Genomic DNA, 22,052 nt, shown 5'->3' with positions numbered 1-22,052 from the left:
TGGTACTTCCCTTTCCCTGAATTAATTCTAGAAATTAAAACCTAGCTGGGAAAGAGGGGCGTATAGGCCAGAGCAACTGGAACAAGGAAGGGACAGTATTGTGTCCTTGAAGGCTTTCACGGCCAGGATCTGATGGCTGTTGTGGGTTTTTCGGGCCAAACAGCCCGAAAAACCCACAACAACCAAGGAAGAGAACTCTTTGCTTGTCCTTGTTTCTGGGTCCTTTCGGCTTCTCCCGCCGCACGTTGCTTGAAGGCCCTGCCAGAGCTGCACAACACTGCGCTTTGGGTGTACACGTTTGGCATGTGGGGATCTGAAATGACTTGGGCTTCAGGACTCTGGGTTTTGGAAGAGGTCATGGGACTCACTGACCGAACAGGCCCCTCCTCTCCATCTTGGGGCCGAGTTCAACTGTAGCTCTCCAAGCCTTAAAACATCTCTCTGGAAATGTTTGGGGTCCCGTGCTTTTTGCCCCCTCTCCTCAATTTTTTTTACCATCTAGCTTGAGGAAGAGTTTTGGAGAACCTGAGTGTTTGCATATTTAGGGAATTTATACTTGGCAAATTTGTAGATTTGGAATGTTGCTGTGAATTGTGGGATTCGTGACCCTCAGTTACTATTTTGGCCGGGGCTTCCGGGCACAAGATTGCCTTTGCTCCATCTCCTTCAATTCCCTTTTGCAGCTTTGCAGCCAAGTAGACGAGGCCCCAAACAAAATTTTAAAAAAAGATGAGAAAAACGTGGCACTGTAAGGACAAACCCACTGCTTCAGACACGGGTAGATTACCACAGACTTAACACGGCTGCCTCTTTCTAAAAATCAGATAGTTAAGGCTGCCTTAATGCATCTTGCATTGCTCGTCCTTTTAGCCCAGTATTGCATCCTCCAACCAACGTCAGGACCAGAAAGGTCTTTCTCTGCATATTTCATATTGAGTTCATTTGTCGGGAATTGAACCTGGGGCTCCCGGAGCCCCTTTGGCCATTGCTCCGATGGAGGGAGCTGCCTCGGCTCCTGGGTGACCAGCCTCTGTGAAGTGCGCACAGAGTGACGATGAGCATTGTCTGCCACCAGACTTTGGCAGAGGAACAATCCGCGGTCTGGGAGAAACATCTGGAGAAAGTTGAGAAGGAAGCGGAGATCCGGAAGCGGAGACACGAGGAGGAGATTTCAGAATATAAGGAACAGGTCAAGCAGCACTCAAGGACCATTGTGGATTTGGAAAGCAAGCTTGTGGACTCTGTACAGCACATGAAGAAGGTGAAGGATGAAAACATGACCCTTCAGAAGCAAGTAGAAGGTCAGTAGAGAACACAGGCTGACTTCTCCTGTCTGATGCCCTCACTTGCCCAGCTGTCCTAGGGGCTATAGTGGGAAGGGGTCCCCGTAAGGCCATCCAGTCCAACCCCCTGCTCAAGGCAGGCATCCAAAGCCAAGCAGATCGGACAGAGGGTGGTCCAGTTTTTCTCTTGAAGGCCTCCAGCGCTGGAGTGCTCACCACCTCTTAAAGTAATTGGTTCCATTGCTGTACTGCTCTAACAGCTTCCCCAAAGTCTTCTGTTGAACTCTTTTTTTTTCCAGAAATAAATCCTATAGTTTTTCAGAATCTTTAAAAATAGGTATCATCTCTGTTGATTTTTCTGTGCGTATGGTTCTCGATTGTATCTTCCTCCCCCAGAAATGCAGAGGGAGTCTTGCAGGTCCTTGCCAGTGGGTTCACAAGTGGCTTCTTGCACAGATGGCTCCCACCTTTTCTTAAAGTAAGTAATAGGGTTTTTCCTCTGTTTTCTATTGCTTTGTTAGCATTATTTGTTAAAAACAAAATAAGTCTAAGAAAGAAAGAAAAAAGAAATCAAAAAGAAGGAGAGTCAAACACTGAAATAGGTGGAGTGACCAGTGATCCTAATGTTAATTATAGCCTGGCATTTGTTGCAGATATATTGATATTATGCTGATGAATCTCACCATTGGCACCTGGAGCACCAGTACCTGTTGGCCTTGATCAAAGGCTGAAGGGGATTGGAAGACGTTTTTCCATTATCAAATATAAAAAATCTAAAGCTATCCAGGCCAAAGTATGACAGTCAGAACAATAACCACAGAGCACTGTAAAACTTTTAAACACTTCTTGGTATTTTGAGTCAGTGGTGGTCTCTCACAGCTGACATTTATCCCTGAAATGGTTAGTTCTTGTGTGAACCAGATAATCACATCAGTCATATCACAGTTCATCTTGATATCAAGCTTTTTGTAGTTTCCTTGGTTAATTGATTCCAAGCAACTTTAACTTGTCTGCTTCTACACACTTTATCTGCATTGCTTCTGAGTTACTGAAAACATTTAGCCTTTGAGAGCACATCCCAGTTATACAGAAATTAAACTTAAAGCAATGAAAAATCTCTTAAGTGCAAATACTTAAATAATGTGAAAGACCTCCAGAAGATGTGAAGAAAACCCTGTAGGCACGCTTAAATAGAAATCAATTGTTGCAACTTGTAAAAAGCTCCAGGTATGATTAGCATCACGAATTCTTACAACTATTTAAAACTGCAAATCGAAGTACATTCAGCAGCAAAACTTATACTGTAGGCAGAACATCAATCATGTTATAATCTGTTTCAAAATTGCAGGAGCATATGTTTTAAAATTGCAGCAACTTAAGAGGCACATATTTTAAATAAAAATCTATAAAAATAGAAATACATTGCTTAGCCTTTAGGAGATCCAAGACACACCTAGAGGAAAACCCAGTATGTTCTCTAAGTGCTCACCCAGCCATCTGCCTGTTTGAATTTATGGATGAAAATCCATGTTGTTGCTGCTGCTGTGCTGCTACGTGCCTGCTGCTCTTCGATTTCTGGTGTCTGTGCCCAATGTCTGTGTGCATCACATGTCTGTGTCTTGCTTCCCTATTTTGATATTTGCCTTGTTTGTTTACATTTCTCTTCAGTTGCCAACCGTTTTGGCGTGCTGAGGTAGCAAACCGGTAGCTTATGAGACACAGCATGCAGGATTTCTATGAGAATCTGCATTGCTTCTGCTAACCTAGCAAACTGATACAGAGGCAAAACACTGGTAATTGTTTATTGCTTTATTCCCTGAAACAGTTGCTGTGGTTCCGCAGTAATTTGCTTGGGTACAGCTTTGCTAAGTTAGCAAAATGCCACGGGACCAAATTTCTAGTGAACGAACTTGGTGAGATACCAGTTTGCTATCCTCGCATTTCAGTTTCATCACCTAAGGATTTTTTGGGTTGATGTTATAATCTCATTTTCCTTACTATTGTGAGTGTTTCAACACTCAAGCAGTCGCTTCCTGGGAAAGAGGCTTTTGGCAAGGCGATGCTATTTTTGGGGTTCTGTGCTGACATTGCTTTCCCCGGGACGACTCGGATGTTTTGCAGCGACTTTTGCTAAGCACAATCGACATTTTCAGGATTGCATTTTTTACTCTCTACTTGCTTCAGTATGCCATCATTCTCTACATACAAAATTTCAAACGTTGACAAAGCTGTAATACAGATGCTAAGCTTTGCCATTTGTTTCTTTTTGGGTCTTCTTACCTTCAGGGAAGACCTGGAAGCTGCAAAAGAGAAAATCCAGTCTGATGAGGCTGTGATTGCAGAATTAAAGACAGAACTCTCGGGAGCAAGAGCCAGGGTGTCCGACATTATCGGTTTGTGAAATGGCATCCCTTAATTTTTAACAGTGTGGTGCAATGGTTGAATGTTCAGACGTGAGAATCCAGGTTTGAGCCCCCCCCCCCGGTCCTTCCCAGCCTGACCTGTCTCAGAGAGCAGTGGTAAGAATAACATTACGGGAGGAGGAAGACTATGCGTCCTGCCACGGAGGAGAGGCAGGAAAGAAACGCACCTGGGGAGGAACCGCCTTCCCATCATACAGAGACAAAGTGGCCTTCCTCTTGCCCTGCTGGGTGAGAATGGTGGGGCTTGATGCCCGGCGTATCCAGAGGGCATCTGGTTAAGGAAGGCTGCCTTTAGAAACAAGACAGCAGGAGGGAGAACCTGGGCTTCCTTCCTTCACTGCATCGTCCTCCGTCCGGCGTCTTAAGACTCGCTAACTGTCCTGGTCCTTGGAAATAACCTTGTTTCAGAAAAGGGCAGTCGAGGTGAGCTGAAAAAGGACTGCAAAGTGGCCGGGAGTTTGCCCTTTCTTCCAAATGAGCTGCCAATTGTTGATACTCTGAAGCCAGAATGGAGAACTGTGCCCATAGACAATCAGGGCGCAAGGGTTCTCGCCAAAATCGCAATTACAGTGTGTTTCCTTGTTATCCCCTTGTTTCAATATCCGTCTCTCTTCGGGGGGGGGGGGACACACACCACATTGTTTTACTCACAAGGAGGTGTGTTTCCCTGTAGACAGTCCCGTCTTACTCTTTCTGCTTTTCCCGGGTGCAAAAAAGGATTCTGGACAGCATCAGCTGCAAGAGGTGGCCGGCGCTGTTTATCTGACGGTTTCTGTGCTACAGTCCAAAATGGTTGAACACGAGCAATGTGGAAGTTATAGCTTACATCAGCTACGTGGAACTCCAACCGTGCAATCTCTTGTGAGAAATTGCAGGTTTAAAGTCCCTAAACCGAAAGCCGTGCTTGCAACTTTGAAAAGCAGCAAATATGATTGTCATCCAAAATTCTTGCCACTGTTAAAAACAAAACAAAACTGGTAAAGCTTAAAAAAAGATATGAAGACTAAACGTAAGTTGCAGGCAAATACTTAAGTTGTAAAAACATACTGTATTTAATAAGCTTGTAGTCCAAAAATACGGGAGGTTATAGTATTAAAAAGGCACAATCAGGAAGAAGAGAGCACATCTCTAAAACTCCTTGTTCCTTTGAAAAGTAAAAAAATATTACATTTATTTGTAGCCTTTGCAGTAAATTTAAATAGCTGCACACTTGGCTGACAGTTGCAGCTAAAATGGAAAATCTGAGGGCATTCTCCGGCTGTGCAGAAAATGTAGACTTGGCTGTTTTGTCAACAGGAAGGCTCGTTTTGCCACTCAAGAGAGGAGACAGTCTTTTACTAAGGACTCCGTGTTGGCAGAAAAACATGTGCATGTTCTGTGGGCTCTTTCCAGGGCTACTGCACTGACTCAGGTGGCCGTGGGCTTTGCTCGTCCTGCGGAGCCGAGAGTCTTTGACATGTGGCTCGCAGAACTGGTAAAGCTGGACCGCTTGTCCTGATGTGACCTCCAGCAGACATCCAACAGATTGCTGTTCAGACCTCACGGGTTGGGCACAATCCACATTTACAGGGTTACCCTTCTATGCACGCCCCTAATTATCTTAATGCTTTATTTTTACAAAATAGCAAACTTTGTCATTCTGCAAATTTCTAGCCATTAGGCAGAGCAGTCACTCAGCAAAAGTCTAGCCTATCAGCACATTTCTGTGCATTTGCTGTGGCGTCGGGGGCACCAATGTGCCGGGGGGGGACGCACCAGTCTCCGCTGGTTTTGAAAGCCCAGCAGAAGTCATGCAGAAAACACCCAAGATTTCCAAGCGGGACTCGGGAGCCACCCAGGAGGGCCTGGGCTGCCAGCTGGAGGGGACTCTTTCTGGCTCCCCTTTTGCGTGAATCCTTCCTTTTAATCAGAACTCATGCGATGCCATTCTGTTGAGTCAGGTGGAGCTTTTAAGTTCTAACCTGAAAGCTGCCCAGACTACTGTTTGCTCTAATGGGGTGGTGTGGACATCCAATAGATAAACAGTGTGAGTGTGAGTGTCTGGGGGATACCGGTCATCTCCTGATCTTTGTAGGAAGCGTATGGGGCCAAGGAATGGTTTGTGACCAGAAGGATTGCCCGTTGTGGTCCTTGAGTTGGTGGAGAAAATAATTCACATTTCCTTTGGCCCTCTTGTTGGGAACCAGAAGCATGCAAGGCAACCTGGGGGAGAATTTTCAAGTGGCTGGATCCACAGTTGTTGTGACCCCAGAGTCGCTCAGAATGCCCCCCCTCTCTCCCTTCCCCCCACCCGCCCTCTGCAGGAGAACTCGGTGAGAAACAGAAAGTCGAGCTGGAGCAGAAGCAATGGCTTCTCCATAGCCAAGCGCATGAGCTCAGCCGGCTCCGAGAGAACCTGTTTGAGATGGCTCAGCTTGTGGAACAGAAGGATGCAGACCTCGAAATAGCAAGGGAAGCACTAAGGTAGGAGCGAAGCGACAGCAAGGGTAAGTCACTCAGCCCGGGGTGGGGGGGATCATGCTGAAGCAGGGCTGAGCAGAGGCACCAGAGGGCTAGGGGACCGTTGTTTTTTTCTCTCGCTTTGGACCCTATGGGATCTCAGGAGCCCCTCTAAGCGAAACTCTATACAAAGTTTCTGAAAGGGAACAACCGCTACTTGAGGTGTAGTTGGACCACCATTCCTCCAGCGCAGCCTTCTGTTTTTTCTCACCTCTTTAAGCAAGCCTGGCACAACCCTCTGCCTTGAATTTTTTGGGGGGGATTCTCAATTATGTAATCTCTGCATTATCCAGAAGACATCAGAGATGGCCTGCGGAAGTGGAGTTGGCCTGTTAAAGCTCGCTGATCATTTGGTTTTGTTTTGTTTTGTTTTGTTTTAGTGGTCTGATAAAAGTATCCCTCTGCCTCTGCATTCAGAATCACCAGAAGGTCACATCCAGATAGAGAAAAACAATGCCAGCTTTTTGAAATGGCGTAGATGTTAATTTCCTTCTTCTTTGTGGTCTCTGTGAATGCATACTAACGGGTTTTATCTGCGCCTGCGCAGAGGTTTCCGGAATCATCTAGAGCTTAACACTGTTCACTAGGACCGTCCACCCCCCTCAGTGCACGTGGGCCCTTGGGATCAAATGAGACATCAAGGGGGACTTCGGATTCCCTGTGGTTAACCTCTTTCCTCCCCTAGTAGGATTTCATTGAGTGATCTGGATGCCTCGGGATTCCTAGCATGCTTATATCTTTTAGTGACTAATCACACACACAAAGCATGGCTAATTGCAGGGTAGATTGGTGAGAAAAATCACATGCTGTGATAAATAGGCGTCTTTCCCTTCTTGGGAGAGCATTTGTGTGAAAAACAAACAAAATAAAACCCAACAACCTTGAACCATAAAATGGAAGCGTTGGGTGAGATCCAGGGGCCCTCCCGTCCATCCCCTGCCACAAGGGGTGACACAAGAAACATGCCGTTTCGTTTGACCCTCGCAATGGGGCACTGAACGTCGGGTAGCTCTTCGGATGGGATCACTCAGACTCTACAGATTACATTCTGCCCCAAACCCCAATTTGTGGTCCCTTTTTGGCTTGATATCGAATCCACATAGGCACACATTAAAATGACAGCCACGTTCACATCCACAAAACCACACTGAATTTCGATTTTAGAAGCCAGGTATTTTTTCTTTTAAAAAAAAAAGCCCTTGCAGGCCAACTGAAAAATAATACCTCACCTTGCAGCCCCTATACATGGCTTTCACCCCTTGCATCATGGAACCAGTAACATGTATATCAATTTAAATGATGCTTAAATGTGGTTCTTATTGCTGGTGTGACCCCAGCCTTTTCTGCCCATTGTTTTTGTTTGATAGTGTAATTCTCCTTGTTTTCGGAATGCAGGAACAGCAGAGATAAGCTGCAAGAGATGGTGGCAGCAACCAGAGGAAAGGCAGAGGAGCCCGAGAAAGCCCACCAGCACAAGGGCGTACAGACAACAGCCCCCTTGGCGGATGAAGCCGCTGGGACCAGACAGGCAAGTAGCACCTGGAGCAGCGAGCACCCGTTGGAGAACTTGGGTGCCAGTTTGGGTTCAGGAGTCTCAGAATATTTGCCTGTGGAGCTCCACCTCGCATGCCTGCTACCTAATAACAACATCAGTAAGCATTCAGAGTGGAGATGGGCACGAACCACTGGTTTTTGGCACTTCCCGGCCCTGCCTCCTCCGCAGGCACCCATTCAGAAGCAGCGACCTGGCTTCTCTGCCCCGCCTCCTCTGTGCGCTGCCTCTGAGTGGGCGCCTGACAGAGGAGGCGGGGCAGTGAAACACCGGTCTGTGCCCATCTCCAACTCAAAGTCATCAGATATGCTCGTTTAGGGAGGAGCTGCGGCTAGAACCAGGAGGAATAAAAGCTGCCTGGCCAGGCTTGTTGAGGGATTCTGGGAGTCGAAGGTCCAGGCCTGAATCCCAACGGTTCAACCCACTCTTGAATCAATGTAGATGGTGTAAAAGGTGAAACGACTCAGCTCCCCTTACTCCGTGGGTTGACTTTGTTGGGAACTGACGGACCGATGGATTAGGCATAGCCTATCCTTTGCCTGCAAAGGGTCCCCGGTTCAGTTCCTGGGCTTCACCTGGAGCTGGAGAAGCCAGAAAGCTGACATGTGTCTTGCAAGGTTCCCACATGAGATGACTTCCCAGGTCAGTCTAAGCGAGACAGACTGGGGGAGTCCACCACACCGGGGGAGCTTCCTGCGTTCTTTATATTTGGGACCTGACATCTGCAGCTGGTGCAATGGCAGTGCCGAGAGGTGTGTGTGTGCGCGCGCCTGTGCAGTCACATCATGTGTCCATTGAGCATGATTCTCATCCCATGCATATTGTCCATGACAAATGTTGTTATCACGCCTTTGCAATTATGAAGGCTCATCACCATGAGGTGTTACTAGAATGGTTTGTTGTGGTTGGGGAGACAGCTTGTGGGAGGACTGGCTGAGGGAGAGGGAATGTGCTCCAGCTGTCCTGTTTTCTCCACAGCCCACGTGCGGAGGAGAACAGAAGGAGCAAGAGACTTGTGATTTTAGACCCCTTTCGCGTTATTGGGCGCTCTGAGTTATTGGTGTTACATTGCTCAAGGAGAGTGAAACATGGATTTTCAGAGGCTTTTTTGGATCATGTCCAGCAGCCATTAACGGTTCACGCTTTGGACTGGATGGAATTTTGCCTTGGGCCAATTTGACAACCTATTTTCTCATTGGTTCATCTTTCTCTCTCTCTCTCTCTCTCAGGCACTCGTACACGGTATACACACAGAGCAGAAGTAACTGAAGTTCAGCACTGGGGGAGTAATTGTTGGTTTGACATACCACCCCCTAGTGCTGAAGCACTCTCTGGACAGTTTACAATGTAGTTATGCAAACAACTTTGCCTCCCAATAAGCAGGCTGTTAGTTGTACTGACCTCAAAAGGAGAGACGGAGTCGACTTCGAGCTGGCTTCTAGGAACACTTTGGGGTTGCAGGTCATGAGCACAGATGGACACTCACCGTGGTTCGGCAGATAGGGCCCACAGGTATTTCGTGGGTGCCCTGGGTTCTGTGCCTGCCTGCTCTTCTGAGTGGGCAAACCTGGAAGCAGAGCATGGAATCTGGGCTGCCTGTGAAACACATGTGGCCCTGATCTACCAAACCGTGCCAAACCACAGTATGTGCCCATATCTACAGTAGTTGTGAGCAGAGGCTTGACTGCAGTTTTGCAGTTTAACCACCTTGCTGAGCTGCTTTCTGCTGCCGCCCCAAGAAGGCCACTTTCAGTTTGAGTAGATGGAGCATGCCTTGATGGTCCTATCATCTCAGGAGGAAAACTAGGGTCCACCGTGATCATGGTGTCACCAACAGCAGCCATGTGTAGTAGAAGAAACCATGCTGTCCAAACAGGAATTTCCCATTTCATGTCATGATTTCTCTAGCCTAAAAGATCAAATGATCAGTGAGGAGGGAATCCTTTTCCTTGAAGAGACTGGATAAACAGGTGGATCAGGGATAAGGTAGCAAAACTACAAGCAAGAAGGATCTTGGAATTGTTGTAGATCACAAGCAAAATATGAGCCAACGGTGTGATGTGGCTACACAAAAGGCAAATGCTATTTTAGGCTGCATTAACAGACGTATAGTTCCCAAATTCCACGAGGTGTTAGTTCCTCTCTAATCAGAACTGGTTAGGCCTCAGCTTGAATCTTGTGTCCAGTTATGGACACCACACTTCAAGAAGGATGCTAACAAATTGGAACAAGTTCAGAGGAGGGTGACAAGGAGGATCAGGGGGCTGGAAACCAAGCCTTATGAGGAAAGGCTGAAAGAAATGGGCATGTTTAGCCTTGAGGGAAAAAAAGACTGAGGGGAGACAGGATAGCACATTTCAGATACTTGAAAGGCAGTCCTACAGAGGAGAGACAGGACTTGCTCTCGATCATCCCAGAGTGCAGGACACGCAACAATGGGCGCAAGTGACAAGAAGCAAGATTTCCTCTGAATCTCAGGGAAAACACCCTAACTGTTAGAGCAATACGAAGAGGGGCCCTGTGATGTCAGGGGGAAGGCAGTGAGCACTCCAACACAGGAGGCATCGGAGAGGAAATTGGAGCACCGTCTTTCAGATCTGCTTTAAGTTGGATTGAGCAGTGGGTTGGACTCCATGGCCATATAGATGCCACTTCCAGCTTCCTTATGCTATGATTCTAAGACTCCTCCTTATGTTACCAACACATTTTTCAAAGGGAAAGGAGGAGCCTTTCTTTCCATGGTGAGCTTGGCTTGTTCTCCTGGGCCGAGGCTTCTCAGAATTTTGGGGCAACCCTTGATGGGACTTGAAGTTGTCTTGTTTGCGCCTCTTTATTGGAGGGCGTTGGTGGCTCTGTCATTGGAGTGGGTCTCCAAAGAGACAGGTTCCCTTTCTTACCTTGTGGTCCTGAATAGGGTTGAGGAGCTGATAGTGTTCTCTTGCCTGGTACCAGGATTTTGTGTGGATGCGGGTACCACACCGGCCTCTCGGAGGTCCTCTCAGGAGAAGAAATGGTTTGGTTCAGCCCTTGGTTTGCAAACGTTGGGCCGGCAGAGCAAAAGCCCACATTGGCTGGTGCTGTAGAGCCCAGAGCCCAAGGTTTCTCCTGGTTGCCACGGCCTTGATTATAATCTCCCCATGAGACGCAACTTTGTCGAGGCCTCCAGAGGCATCAGAGGCCGTAACCAGACAGGGCGATGGCTCCGCGTCAAGGCACACTCCCTGTCCTGGATAGCCGCTTCTTTAGTCATGAACCTGGGCAGACATTTCGCATTAAATTCTCCACTGAGACTGTGCCCACACTGACAATTTGAATCTGTTTCTGTTCATACTTTTTGGAAATCAGGTTTGAGTAATGTATTTAAACCACATTCACATGCACCGAATGGAAATAAATGTCTTTCTGATGATTCAGATGGGTTTTGGTGTCTACACTGCTGAATTTGATTCATTTCCACAAAATCGCATTGAACTGAATTAATTTATAAGTGTTAGGTACAATAGGTCCCCCCTATCTGCAGGATCAGTATCTGCTGATTCACTTATCCACTGGCTGAAAAGACTAAACAAACCCAGAAATATTTGTTTTTACTAGAACGGGTCACTAGAGAGTGGCAGAGTCCATTCAATTCTAGTATGTGATAACGTCTTCATTTTCCAGCATTTGCCGGGTGGGGGTGGGGAGCTTGTCTACAACTCCCGCCATCCTACTCTGGCAAAGCTCTTTCTGGCCAGTTGGGAAAAAACCTCACTTTGCAGCCCAAATTAATTGCCAACAAAACCATCTAAATTGATTTAAATGATGCTTGAATGCAGTGCTTCTTGCTAGTGTGACCACAGTCTGATCTAGTGCTAGAATGGTTGCAGATTCTTTTTAATAAAAGAAAGCATAAGCAAATACATATCAATTAGAGGGACATTATCATTGTTTTAGTAGCGGTGCAAATCAAGGCAAGGGAAGAGGAACCGTTTTTCCCTCTCAAGCCACCGACCGGGTTGGCCTGGGGAAAACCTCCCTCCCTTCATGCAGCAACCCTTGCCATTTCTGTATAGCTGAACGTTTGTGGAAGCGAGTAGTCCAGCCTGCATGCATGCGTGCATGCACACATACCCCTTTGTACTCTCCACAATGCATCTGAATCCGTCTGTCTTTCTCTCAGGGACCAGCCGCCGACCTGGCCGATCTAGGAGCGAGATGCAGAGGCTGCAGACATGAGGAAACAATCCATCGCCAAAAAGATGCCGTGGCTGAACTGCGGCAAAGGATCAAACTCTTAGAAAAGGGTGGACCCTCGGGTGAGTGTGGTTGCCTTAACCAGAATATCTCTGGGCAAGGAACCAGTTACAAGGATTGCTTGATCTCAGGGAGCTGGTTGGATTCTCAAGGAACTCTGCAGTTCTTCTCTGGGTTTCCAGGTGGAGATACAGGCCAGGCATCTCCAGAGGAAAAGAGGAAGTCTTGCTTTATTGGGCATAGTGGCTTTAAATCCCAGGTACTCACCTTGGCGCCTGGCCTTACTGGCTCTGTGGGGAGGTGTTTCTATGTGGGTGATGGACTTGCTTTCCTTCCAACCCTTGCCTGCACAACCTCTGTCCAATCACAAGGACCTGCCCCGGTCTCTGTATCTGTATTTGGCCCTAAAGTCTCAAGGCGGGGATGCAACTGATTGGTCAGTCCAACTGTGCACATGACAGGAAGCAGCTACCCTGTTTCCCTGAAAATAAGCCCTGGTATGATTTTTCCGGATGCTCATAATATAAGTCCTGCCCCAAAAATAAGCCCAAATGAAGTGAAACCCTGCCCTCCACCTTTATGCAGCAACCAGAAGAAGAGAACATGACTGTAATGGAATAAATGTTTGTTGTACGTGAAAAAAATAAAACATCCACTGAAAATAAGCCCGAATGTGTTATTCAGAGCAAAAATTAATATAAGACCCTGTCTTATTTTCAGGGAAACATGGTAATAACTGAGCATTCCCATAAGGCTGAGCACAGGAGTAATCTCCTTCAGCAAAGTTGTGAGTGTACTTTAATATTGCAAATCAGAGGCAGCAAGAGGAACACAGAATATGGCATCTTGAAGAAGGGCTCTGGGATTTCCAACTTGTGTTTTGCAGTGTCAGAAATTCTGAATAAACGCTGGGTGCAATCAGATGGACATGGTTTGGTCCACTGCAGGGATGGGCTGGTGCACTCTTTTTTCCATCGATCAGATGAGATAATTGCTGGAACAAACCAGCCTGTTGCCCAGAGCATTCCTACCTGCACATGTCAAGTGGAGGGGAGGGGGCTTCCAGTTTTTTTGTGTGGGTAGGAGCGCTGTTTTGGTTAGTTTCCAGTGCGTGCAGTCACTGGAAATTAACCAAAGCTAGCTTGTGGCTATCCATTTGTCTTCTGCTGTCAGTTTGCCAATATCATGAAATGGCTTTAGAAGATAGCTCTGCTGCTTCACAATACTGGGAAAGTAAACACATTATACGATTGTTGTGGGTTTTTTCAGGTTGCTTGGCCATGTTCTGGAGGTTTTTCTTCCTAACGTTTCACCAGTCTCTGTGGCCGGCATCTTCAGAGGACAGGAGTTAGAATTCTGTCTGTGTTCTAGTGTGGGATAGTTGAGCATTTGTACCTATGGGATCAGCTTTTTGTCTGTTTTAGGAAACTGGGTAATTATGGGGATCAGGATGTTCTTCAGCTGGTCTCTATGAATGCACATTAATTGGTCTAATGTGCCTGCACAGAGAAAACTCAGAATATTCTAGAGCATAAGCACATGGTGCCAGGACCTCCCACACACTGCCTATAACCCCACCCTGGCACCAAGTGCCTCAGTTCCTATCTTGCTGGAGCTGCAGCAGCACCTCAGTTAGGATCTTTCTGTTTCTCTTTCAAAAAACAAAGCAAAAACCTTACCCTTTTCTTGGACTTCCTGGATTTCTGACTCGGACCGTTCAACGATTCTTCTTCCTTTTTTAAAACGGACTGTTATTTGTTTTGTGTGAGAGCCATAACTTTGTTTATGGCCGCTCCAGGCCTCTTCAAGAGGTGTGAGAATTGCTCCAACAAAACAGCCCTCTCAGAAGGGCATTCCCGCAGTTTATTTTGCTTAGGGGAGGAGCACCAGCCGGCTTGTAAGAACTTTATGAAGTCTCTTAAGTTGAGACTTCGGCATCTCTGTTCCTTTTTGTGGGAGAAGTCCCTGTCTCCATCTCAAGGGGCCCCCATGGAATCTGCCCAGGCTCCGGAGCGTTCCCCATCGAAGCCCCATGCTTCCTCCTCGGGCTCGAGATCGAGAGCTACGGTATCATCGCCGAAGAAAAAGAGAACATCGGCAGCTGTACAGAAGTCTGGGTGTATGGCAGACTGGGTGCACGAAGCAAGACAACTTCCAAGTTCCATCAAGGGTTGCCCCAAAATTCTGAGAAGCCTTTGAGAACACATTAAACACATTCTATGCTCTGTGGAGAGTTGGAGGAGGTAAGTTTTTAAAAAAGTCTATACAAGGACCGTGCTGTTGCACTACATCACTTTGAGAAGAAAAAAGTAGAAGAAAAACTGAACATCGGAAAACAAAGCACTCTGAAGGCAGGATCAGTCAAGGGGGGCGCTTCTGTGGTCTGACAAACCCAGGTGCCTTTGACCCTCTTGCTCCATCAATCCAGCTAACCATGAATTCCAGCCTCTGCAGAGGCGGTTGGCAAGGTGTCTTCTCGCGTTCAGTCATCCTGGGGGCCGAGGTGCCGTGTCCATTGTCTGCCACTCTGGTAAGCCACAGTCACTGGCTGTCCAAAGGCCCCACGTTTGCCTTTGTTTAACCCAGAGGAAATGGTCATTTTACCCAGATCCTTCTGTCAACAAATCCCGCAAAATAAGAAGGTCTTTTGGGGGCAATTTTGGAAAAGAGTGTAGTTTGGGGTGGGGGTGAAAAACTCTTCCTTGGCCTGCAGGGTTGTCTGCCAGTCAAGCAGGAAGTGCTCTCTCTCCCCCTCAGGGACCACGGCCCTCTGTCTCGCCTCCCTTTCTTATGTGAAAAGTGCTCTTTGTGAATTCTGAGTGACCCTGGAAGTGCAGCCATGCAGAGAATCCCCGTTCTTGTCTTAGATTCCAAAGGCAGAGCTGCAGAACCACTTATAGTTCTCAGAAAAGGCCTGGCGGAGAAAAAGAGTCAAAAACCGGAGGAAGAACAAGTCACGTCCCCAGCGGCAGGTGCCAAGACGGTAACTGGACTCTATCTGGCTTCGAAGCCAGAAAACGCGTAGAAAGGCTCCCGATGCCTTCCGTGCCACGTGGGCGGCTGGCCCCAGGGTGCCTTCTCCTCTCTGGCTCATTTTTCAGAGTATATCATTCTCCTCACTTCTCTTTCAGCTTCCGTGTGGCCTGTCCAGCACGGATCCCAACCTGATGATAGAAAGGACTGGGAGGCTGGGAATGGCTGACGCTCTCGACCTCAGTGAGAACGTGGTATGAAGATGGGCCAAGGGGCTGATGGGCTTGAAGGGGAAAGCGGGGGGGAAGGCGGGGGCAGGCGGGAGGCAGGTTCACCCTGCGGTGTCACGAAAGAGTGCCAGCATGTGGGCTTCCTGCCACTTCCTCGCCCTCCTCTCTCCTCCTTTGAAAAACGTCTGCCGGCAGAACTCTGGGTATAGAAAACTGGCACTAGGAGTGGCTCCAGGGAGGGTTCCTTTATCCTCAACGCCTTGAAACAAGTTTCCGGGAAGGCTCTCTGTCTGCTCTTCCTCCCAGGCAAACGAGGGATTTCTCCTGTTTTGTCATCACAAGGGCCACTGAGGCTTTCCCTGAATGATTGGCTCTCCAGGAGGGGGATCTTAAATGGAGGGTGGCGGCTTGTTGCTCTGAACCTGTCCTTGGTGTGGCATTGGTTTACCATGTTTAGTGTAGTATTTGTTTGATTCTTTTCAATATTTGTATGCTTACTGTTTTTAGCTTTTCAACATTGTCTTTTAATGATTGCGAGTTGCTTTGGGTCCCTTTTAAGGAGAAAGGCAGGGAATGAAGGAATGAATGAAGGAATGAATGAATAGGCTGTCCATTCAGTCGCTGCATGGTGTAAGTCATATGATTCAGATCCAAACAAGCCTTCCTCAACGTCAGTCTCTGACTGGGAGCAGGGCAGCCGGGGGGGGGGGGTCTTCACAAGGAAGGCAGGAGGTCCCTCTTCCCAACAGCTTGCTGCTTCCTCTTCCTCCCCAGTACCTCGGCTTTATCCAGGATCTTGCCAGCCTCGTGAACGTGAAGGAGCTGGGGGGTTTGCAGACGGTCAGGCACCTCCCGCAGGACGAGAGGGAAAAGGTCGCGGCGCTGCGTCAGAAGGACGCTGAGCTGCTTTTCGACAAGGTCAACCAGCTGAAGCATCGCCTCGAAAGGAAGGAGTCCCTCCTGAAAGAGTACGAGAGAGACATGGGGAAGTTCAGGTATAAACCGCACCGGCCTGGTTGGGTGGAGTTGGGACCAGCTGAAGCAGCCTGGCCCGCCTTCTGTCCTAAGGGCCACTGTGGAATTCAGCTGCCCAGCGTTGGGAGGAGTTGCCTTTTTAGATGACAACTTCCGGAATTTCACGGCTAGCAGTGAGGAGAGTCAACCGTGCCTTTTCCATTTCCATCTGCTATATGGATGTAAAGCACAGTTGGAAGACAGCAGTATGCTTCCTAAACTATGCTTACTCCCGTGTTTTCCCCAAAAATAAGACAGGGTCTTCTATTAGTTTTTACTCCAAATATGCATTAAGGCTTATTTTGTTTGTTTGTTTGTTTGTTTGTTTAACTTATATGCCGCCTACGCTACCCAGAGGTCTCTGGACAGCTTACAAGAATTTAAATGCAGTAAAAAGATAAAACAATTAAAATACAATTAAAAATACAGTGCTCTAAAAATTGCCACCAGGACCCACAGTTGATATTATTTCAAATGAAAACCTCCTGGAACAGGAAGGTTTTGATCTGGTGCTGAAACGTCATCATCGTCGGCACCAGACGAAACTGACTCGGGATGGCATTCCATAGTCTGGGGGCAGCTGCCGAAAAGGCCCTTTCTCTACAAGCCATGCCTCTTACCTCCTGGAGGGACGGCTCTTTCAAAAGGGCCCCCTGGCTAGATCTTAACTGCCTTGTAGGTTCATATGGAAGGTGGCGGTCCTTCAGGGATCCAGGGCCCAAACCGTTTAGGGCTTTATACTTCAATACAAGTACTTTGAGAGGGTGTTTTTTCATGTACAACAATCTACATTTATTCCATTACAGTCATGTCATCTTCTGGTTGCTGCACAAGGGTGGAAGGCGGGGTTTCTCTTAACTGGGGCTTATTTTTGGGGTAGGGCTTATATTATGAACATCCCGAAAAATCATCCCAGGGCTTATTTTCAGGTTAGCTCTTATTTTCGGGGAAGCAGGGTGCAGACGTGTTGCCTGAGCCACAAGGCAGTCCTGCTCATGTCAGGCGTGGCAGCCTGCCTTTTGCTGCAGCAGGGGGGGCATTTACCCATTTTGCCCTGACGGGCGCTCATTGTGCATCCTGCAAGGCAAGGCGTATCTGGATAGAGCTCCAGATCACAGGGATCTTGGCTGGACGCAGGGCTCCCAGCACACCCGCGTCTGGAATTGGAATTGGCGGAGAAGGCGAGTGAACCTGCCCCAGGTTGGGGCAGGGGAAGCTGACCAAATGGGGACAGGGGCAGTCCTTGGAAGGGGAACATTAAGAGCCTCGTGGCACAGTGGTTAAGCTGTATTGCAGCTAAAACTGTGCTCACGACCTGGGGTTCAAATCCCAGGTAGCCGGCTCAAGGTTGACTCAGCCTTCCATCCTTCCGAGGTCGGTAAAATGAGTACCCAGCTTGCTGGGGGGGCAATGTGTAGCCTGTATAATTAAAATTGTAAACCGCCCAGAGAGTGCTTGTAGCGCTATGGGGCGGTATATAAGTCCAATAAATAAATAAATAAATATAAATATAAATAAACATGGCAGCTGACCATGATCAGGCTCCCCTGCTGGGCTAGGCAGGAGCAGCAGATGTCGAAGGAACCCCAGAGCCCTCTTGCCTCTGAGCTTCCTCAGTGAGGCATCCCTCCTCTTGATTTCCCGGTTGATTCACTGTGAGTGGGAGAGAGAGGGATTTCTGGAACAAAACCGTCCCCGGGCCGTTCGCGTCCTGTGCCGGTCCCATCCTGTTCCAGTGCTTGCCACGAATGTCAGGGAGGGGGAGATTGACAGTAAAGCTAATGAGAAGGCAGCTCTCCTCAGCACCTTCTGTCTTGCCACGTGCAGGACCAGCAAGCAGACCCTGCAGGCTTGCCAGTCGGAGATGGCCAAATTAGCTGAGAAGATCTACCGGGAATCTGAAGAGAAGGCTCTCCTGAAGGAGGCTCTGGAGAGGACGAAGCTGCAGCTGACCCAGGAGAAGAGGCTGAATCGGTCTCTGAAACACCGCCAGGTACGGGGTGGCCATGAGCAGACAGGCAGGCTTGGGGGTGGGGGGAAGGAAAGGTTGTTTGGGACAAATCTGGTGGGCCTCTCGCTCCTCTTCTTGCAGTTGCCCTCCAATTCCACCTTCTTCTCCAGAAGACAATTGAGAGCTCTTTCGGTCAGCCTTGCTTCTAAAACATCTGCCCTTCATTGGGGGGAGAGTTTAAATCTGTTGGCCCATTTACCTCCCATTTTTTTGATTCTGGGTGGTTTAGCATCGGAGGCCTCTTTTTATGTCACACGAGCCGGGCTTGGTCGTTGGTGTGGCGTGCCTGGCTGGGTGGACGGCAGACTGGCATTCCTGAGAATGACACTGAGTTGGCTTCAGACCTCCTGAAAGCCACGATGCTGCTATCAAGCTCCTTGGTGGCTGAAACCAGGGGGAACCACGCAGACCATACCTTCCTTTGAAGCAGTCACTCTGGCATCCCCTGGAAAACAAGGCAGTAATGACTCGAAGCCAACACGGATTTGTCAAGAGCAAATCCTGCAAGACTAATCTGATCTCATTTTTTGATCAGGTCACCTCCCTGATAGAGGGAGGGAATGCTGTAGACGTAATATAGCTTGACTTCAGCAAAGCTTTTGACCAAGTGCCCCATAATATCTGAATGAGCGAGCTAACTAAGTGTGGGCTGGATAGATCGAATGTTAGGTGGATACACGGTTGGCTACAGAATTGTACTCAGAGAGTGCTTATCCTTCTCAGACAGGGAGGAGGTAACAACTGGGGCACCTCAAGGATCCATCCTGGGCCCGATGCTCTTTGACATGGATGAAGGAGTGCAGGGAATACTTACCTGTCTTGCGGATGACACAACACTGGGTGGAATAGCTAATATCTTGGAGGACAAAATTCAAATAGATCTTGTCTAAAGTAGTATGTCTTTCATTACTTGAGTCTGGAAAAGTTATTTTGGATTCAGGTCCCAGGGTCCTCCAGCCAACATGGCTGTGGTGGCTGGGGTATTCTGGGACTTGTAGTGCAAATAATACCTTTTCCAAGTTTTGCCCTAAGCCACTTTCCATGGAATGCAAGAGAGTTGTTCTAAGTTTCCTCTTGAATGCCTCCAGTGTTTGATCACTCACCACCTCCCCCTGAGGTCAGGGGTCCCACTATCATACAGCTCTAACAGTTGAGACGTTTTCCCTGATATTCAGCCTAAATCTGGCTTCCTGTAACTTGAGCCCATGATCACGTGTCCTGCAGTCTGGGATGAGTGAGAACAGATCCTGCCCCTCCTCTGTAAGAGAGTACATAGTTGTATACAGTACTGTTATTTCTTTTATATATTGTATTTTTTGATTATGGTGATATTTTTCCACTTTAAACATATTTGCCGCACCAGCGAGTGAAGGATAGGTAGGCAGAATGCTGCCGAAGCCTCTCTTGGGGCTGCCGTCCATTCTGTTACAAGCTTCCTTCTTGCCACTTGTCTGCCTGCCCTTGTGACAGCTCACCGTTATGCCACCTGCTCCTCCTCCCATTTCCATTTTTACTTCCTTTGCCATTCTAGCAGGCGCTGCAATGCCAGTGGGGTTTACACTAAATGTAATAAATGACCTGGATTTGACTTGCTCATCAGGGTCTTTCCAGGGCATGGTTGTGTGTGTGTGTGTGTCCGCTGTAGCCACATAAGCCTTTGCCCTTGTGCTTCTTTTCTGCTTGTGAGACTCGCCCCCATTGATGTGCTTTTCCCCTCCAGAGTACAGAAAAGAAGAGCGAGGTGTTGTCATGCTACCCCTGTACCCTGAAAGCCAGAGACAGGAAGGTAGGAGAATGTCTGGGCCGGGTGGCCCGTTCCCTTTGGAGGAACGCTCCAAATGGAGGCGAATAATGGTGGGAATAAGTGGGAAAGGGAGAGGGGTATGGAGATGGAAGCCACCCAACCCTGATGGGTGACCTGTTGCAATGCTATGGGGTTTTCCCGGATGATCTGCCGCCTCCCCAGGGAATGGACGCCTGGCCGGCTGGGGCCTGGAGCGCGCCAGCCAGCCTGCTCATCCCCAGCAGCCTCCTGACAAAGAGGCAAAAGTGGGCCTTTTCCCTGAGGGGGAGCCATCGTTCAGTGCCAAAGGGAGCGCAGGAGATGCCTGCAAAAACCCCTCCAAAACCTTCATCTTAATCTCTTGATTTCCTGTGTTTTGAAACTGCTCAAGTTGTTTAAAAGATGTTGTGTTTTCTAAATTTTTTATTAGTCAGCTCTGTAACCTGTCCTGAGATCTTGGGATGGGGAAGGCTATCAAATGAAATAAATAAATTAATGAATAAACAAACGTTGTTCAGTAAGAGGTAGGTGGGCTGCTTGGGAGGCTGAGGGTCGGAGAGGAGACAGGCGAGTGTTTGAGTGGGCATTGCGTTTTCTTAGCTACTCCTTGGCCAGACTTCTCTATTATTATAGGAAAAAGAAGGTTTTGAAATGCAGCTTCGTGTACGGTTGGGCTTGTCCATAGAGGCCGTGGCCAGGGGTGGGGAGAGGCGGGCTGAGCCTTGGGCTGAGCCTCTTCCCCCACCCCTTAGAGCGTCATCCCCTGCCCCCTGTCTAGAATTGGCCACAGGAGGCAAAATGAGGGCTTTGGGGATTGAGGGGGTAGTATCAAGGGGCAGGTGAGAGGGAGACATTTTTTAAAAAAAGAAGCCTTCTCTGTGCCCTGTTGGGTGTTCAGGGAGAAGGACTATCCTGGAGGTGGGGGGGGGGGGGCAGGAGGCAGGAAAGAGAAACGGGAGCCACGGTGGAGGGAACCACAGTGTCCGACAGGAGGACGTGAAGTGAAGGCAGGGGAGGTGAAAGAAAGCGCGCCATGAGGGTCCGAGTCCTTTTGGCCCTTCCTTGTCTTCCTGCTCACTTAGCCATCCATTGCTCCCGCCCCATCCGCCTCCCTTCCACCCCGTCCTGCCGCCTGGTCTGGTCGTCCCTCGGAGAGCCAGACGGTCCTGAAAAGCTGGAACATTCGGCCGAGCCCCAATCCGTCGGCCTCGTCCTTCCTGCCGCCCTCGGGTCACGTCCTGCTGGCGGCCTCCCTAGCAGAGTAGGTGGGTGGGCCGAGGCATGCTTCACCCTTGGCTGCTGCAAAAATGCCCAAGGGCCACCCCTCCTGTGTGCTGCCTCTTCCTCCCTTGTATCTCTGTGTTTTGCAGACGGCCACCCCTGAACAACCGCCGCTGCCTGAGAGCCCGGCCACCGCCGTTGGGAGAGGGGCGGAAGCCCCCAGGAAGGGCGCCCTCCGCAGCGCCTCCACCTAGACCGGCCCCTTTGCTGTCAACCGGTGGGTGAGGAGCAACCCCGCCAGCCGTCCGTCGTAGAAATGCTACAACTTTTTATAAAACGTCATTTTATAATTTGCACGTATCTACACATTTGTACAGGTGATGGCCTTACCTGGTCCATTGTATCTTCATGATCGGACTCATGGTCAGACTTGGATTGAAGGCTTGAGTTAAAATTGTATATAAATTTTCAACAGGCGGCGACCAGTGTCTTTTTGGGAAGGAGGGTGGGCCCTGCGCCCCTGCCCCACATGCTATCTGGAACTCGTGCAGCAGGAATACAATTTAGCTGGGTTTCACTTTCCATCTTTCATTTAGTGTGTGTGTGTGTGTGTGATAAAGAGAGCAGGAACTGGCCCAGGTGAGTTTCCTGGCTCAGGTGGGGACCTGCAGCTGGATCTCCCAAGTCACCGTTCAGGGTACTCTCCACCACCGACAGCTCACCGGCATGGAGGGTGTGGTGCATTATTTAAACGACACCTAGACACCCAGGTGGGTATCAGCAGGAGAAACAGGGTTCGAATATTGTTTTAACCAATAAAATAACGTGAT

At 48.6% G+C, this 22,052-nt stretch overlaps 1 protein-coding gene across 11 annotated transcripts in view; it reads left to right on the top strand.

Annotated features, from left to right (window-relative positions):
- The window catches only part of FHAD1 (forkhead associated phosphopeptide binding domain 1), a 63,716-nt gene extending 42,022 nt beyond the window's left edge, over positions 1 to 21,694 (top strand). For 8 of the 11 annotated variants that reach the window (XM_072977793.2, XM_072977792.2, XM_078378975.1 and 5 more), the window contains 12 exons: positions 1,076 to 1,301; positions 1,680 to 1,761; positions 3,570 to 3,676; positions 6,010 to 6,169; positions 7,601 to 7,733; positions 11,917 to 12,052; positions 14,858 to 14,973; positions 15,122 to 15,217; positions 15,968 to 16,188; positions 18,035 to 18,200; positions 19,939 to 20,004; positions 21,372 to 21,694. In XM_072977793.2, the coding sequence (XP_072833894.2) occupies positions 1,076 to 1,301; positions 1,680 to 1,761; positions 3,570 to 3,676; positions 6,010 to 6,169; positions 7,601 to 7,733; positions 11,917 to 12,052; positions 14,858 to 14,973; positions 15,122 to 15,217; positions 15,968 to 16,188; positions 18,035 to 18,200; positions 19,939 to 20,004; positions 21,372 to 21,476 (1,614 nt within the window). In that variant the 3' untranslated portion in view covers positions 21,477 to 21,694. Of the gene's footprint in view, positions 1 to 1,075; positions 1,302 to 1,679; positions 1,762 to 3,569; positions 3,677 to 6,009; positions 6,170 to 7,600; positions 7,734 to 11,916; positions 12,053 to 12,172; positions 12,533 to 14,857; positions 14,974 to 15,121; positions 15,218 to 15,967; positions 16,189 to 18,034; positions 18,201 to 19,938; positions 20,005 to 21,371 lie in introns of those variants that run through there. The other 3 variants (XM_078378976.1, XM_078378978.1, XM_078378979.1) reach the window with 3 other exon arrangements.
- The last annotated feature ends 358 nt before the right edge of the window (positions 21,695 to 22,052 follow it).

This window comes from Pogona vitticeps, chromosome 7 (assembly GCF_051106095.1).
Source record: "Pogona vitticeps strain Pit_001003342236 chromosome 7, PviZW2.1, whole genome shotgun sequence".
Classification (NCBI taxonomy): Eukaryota; Metazoa; Chordata; class Lepidosauria; order Squamata; family Agamidae; genus Pogona; species Pogona vitticeps.
The sequence above is the reverse complement of the archived record's forward strand: the minus strand, read 5'-3'. Positions and strand labels throughout refer to the sequence as shown.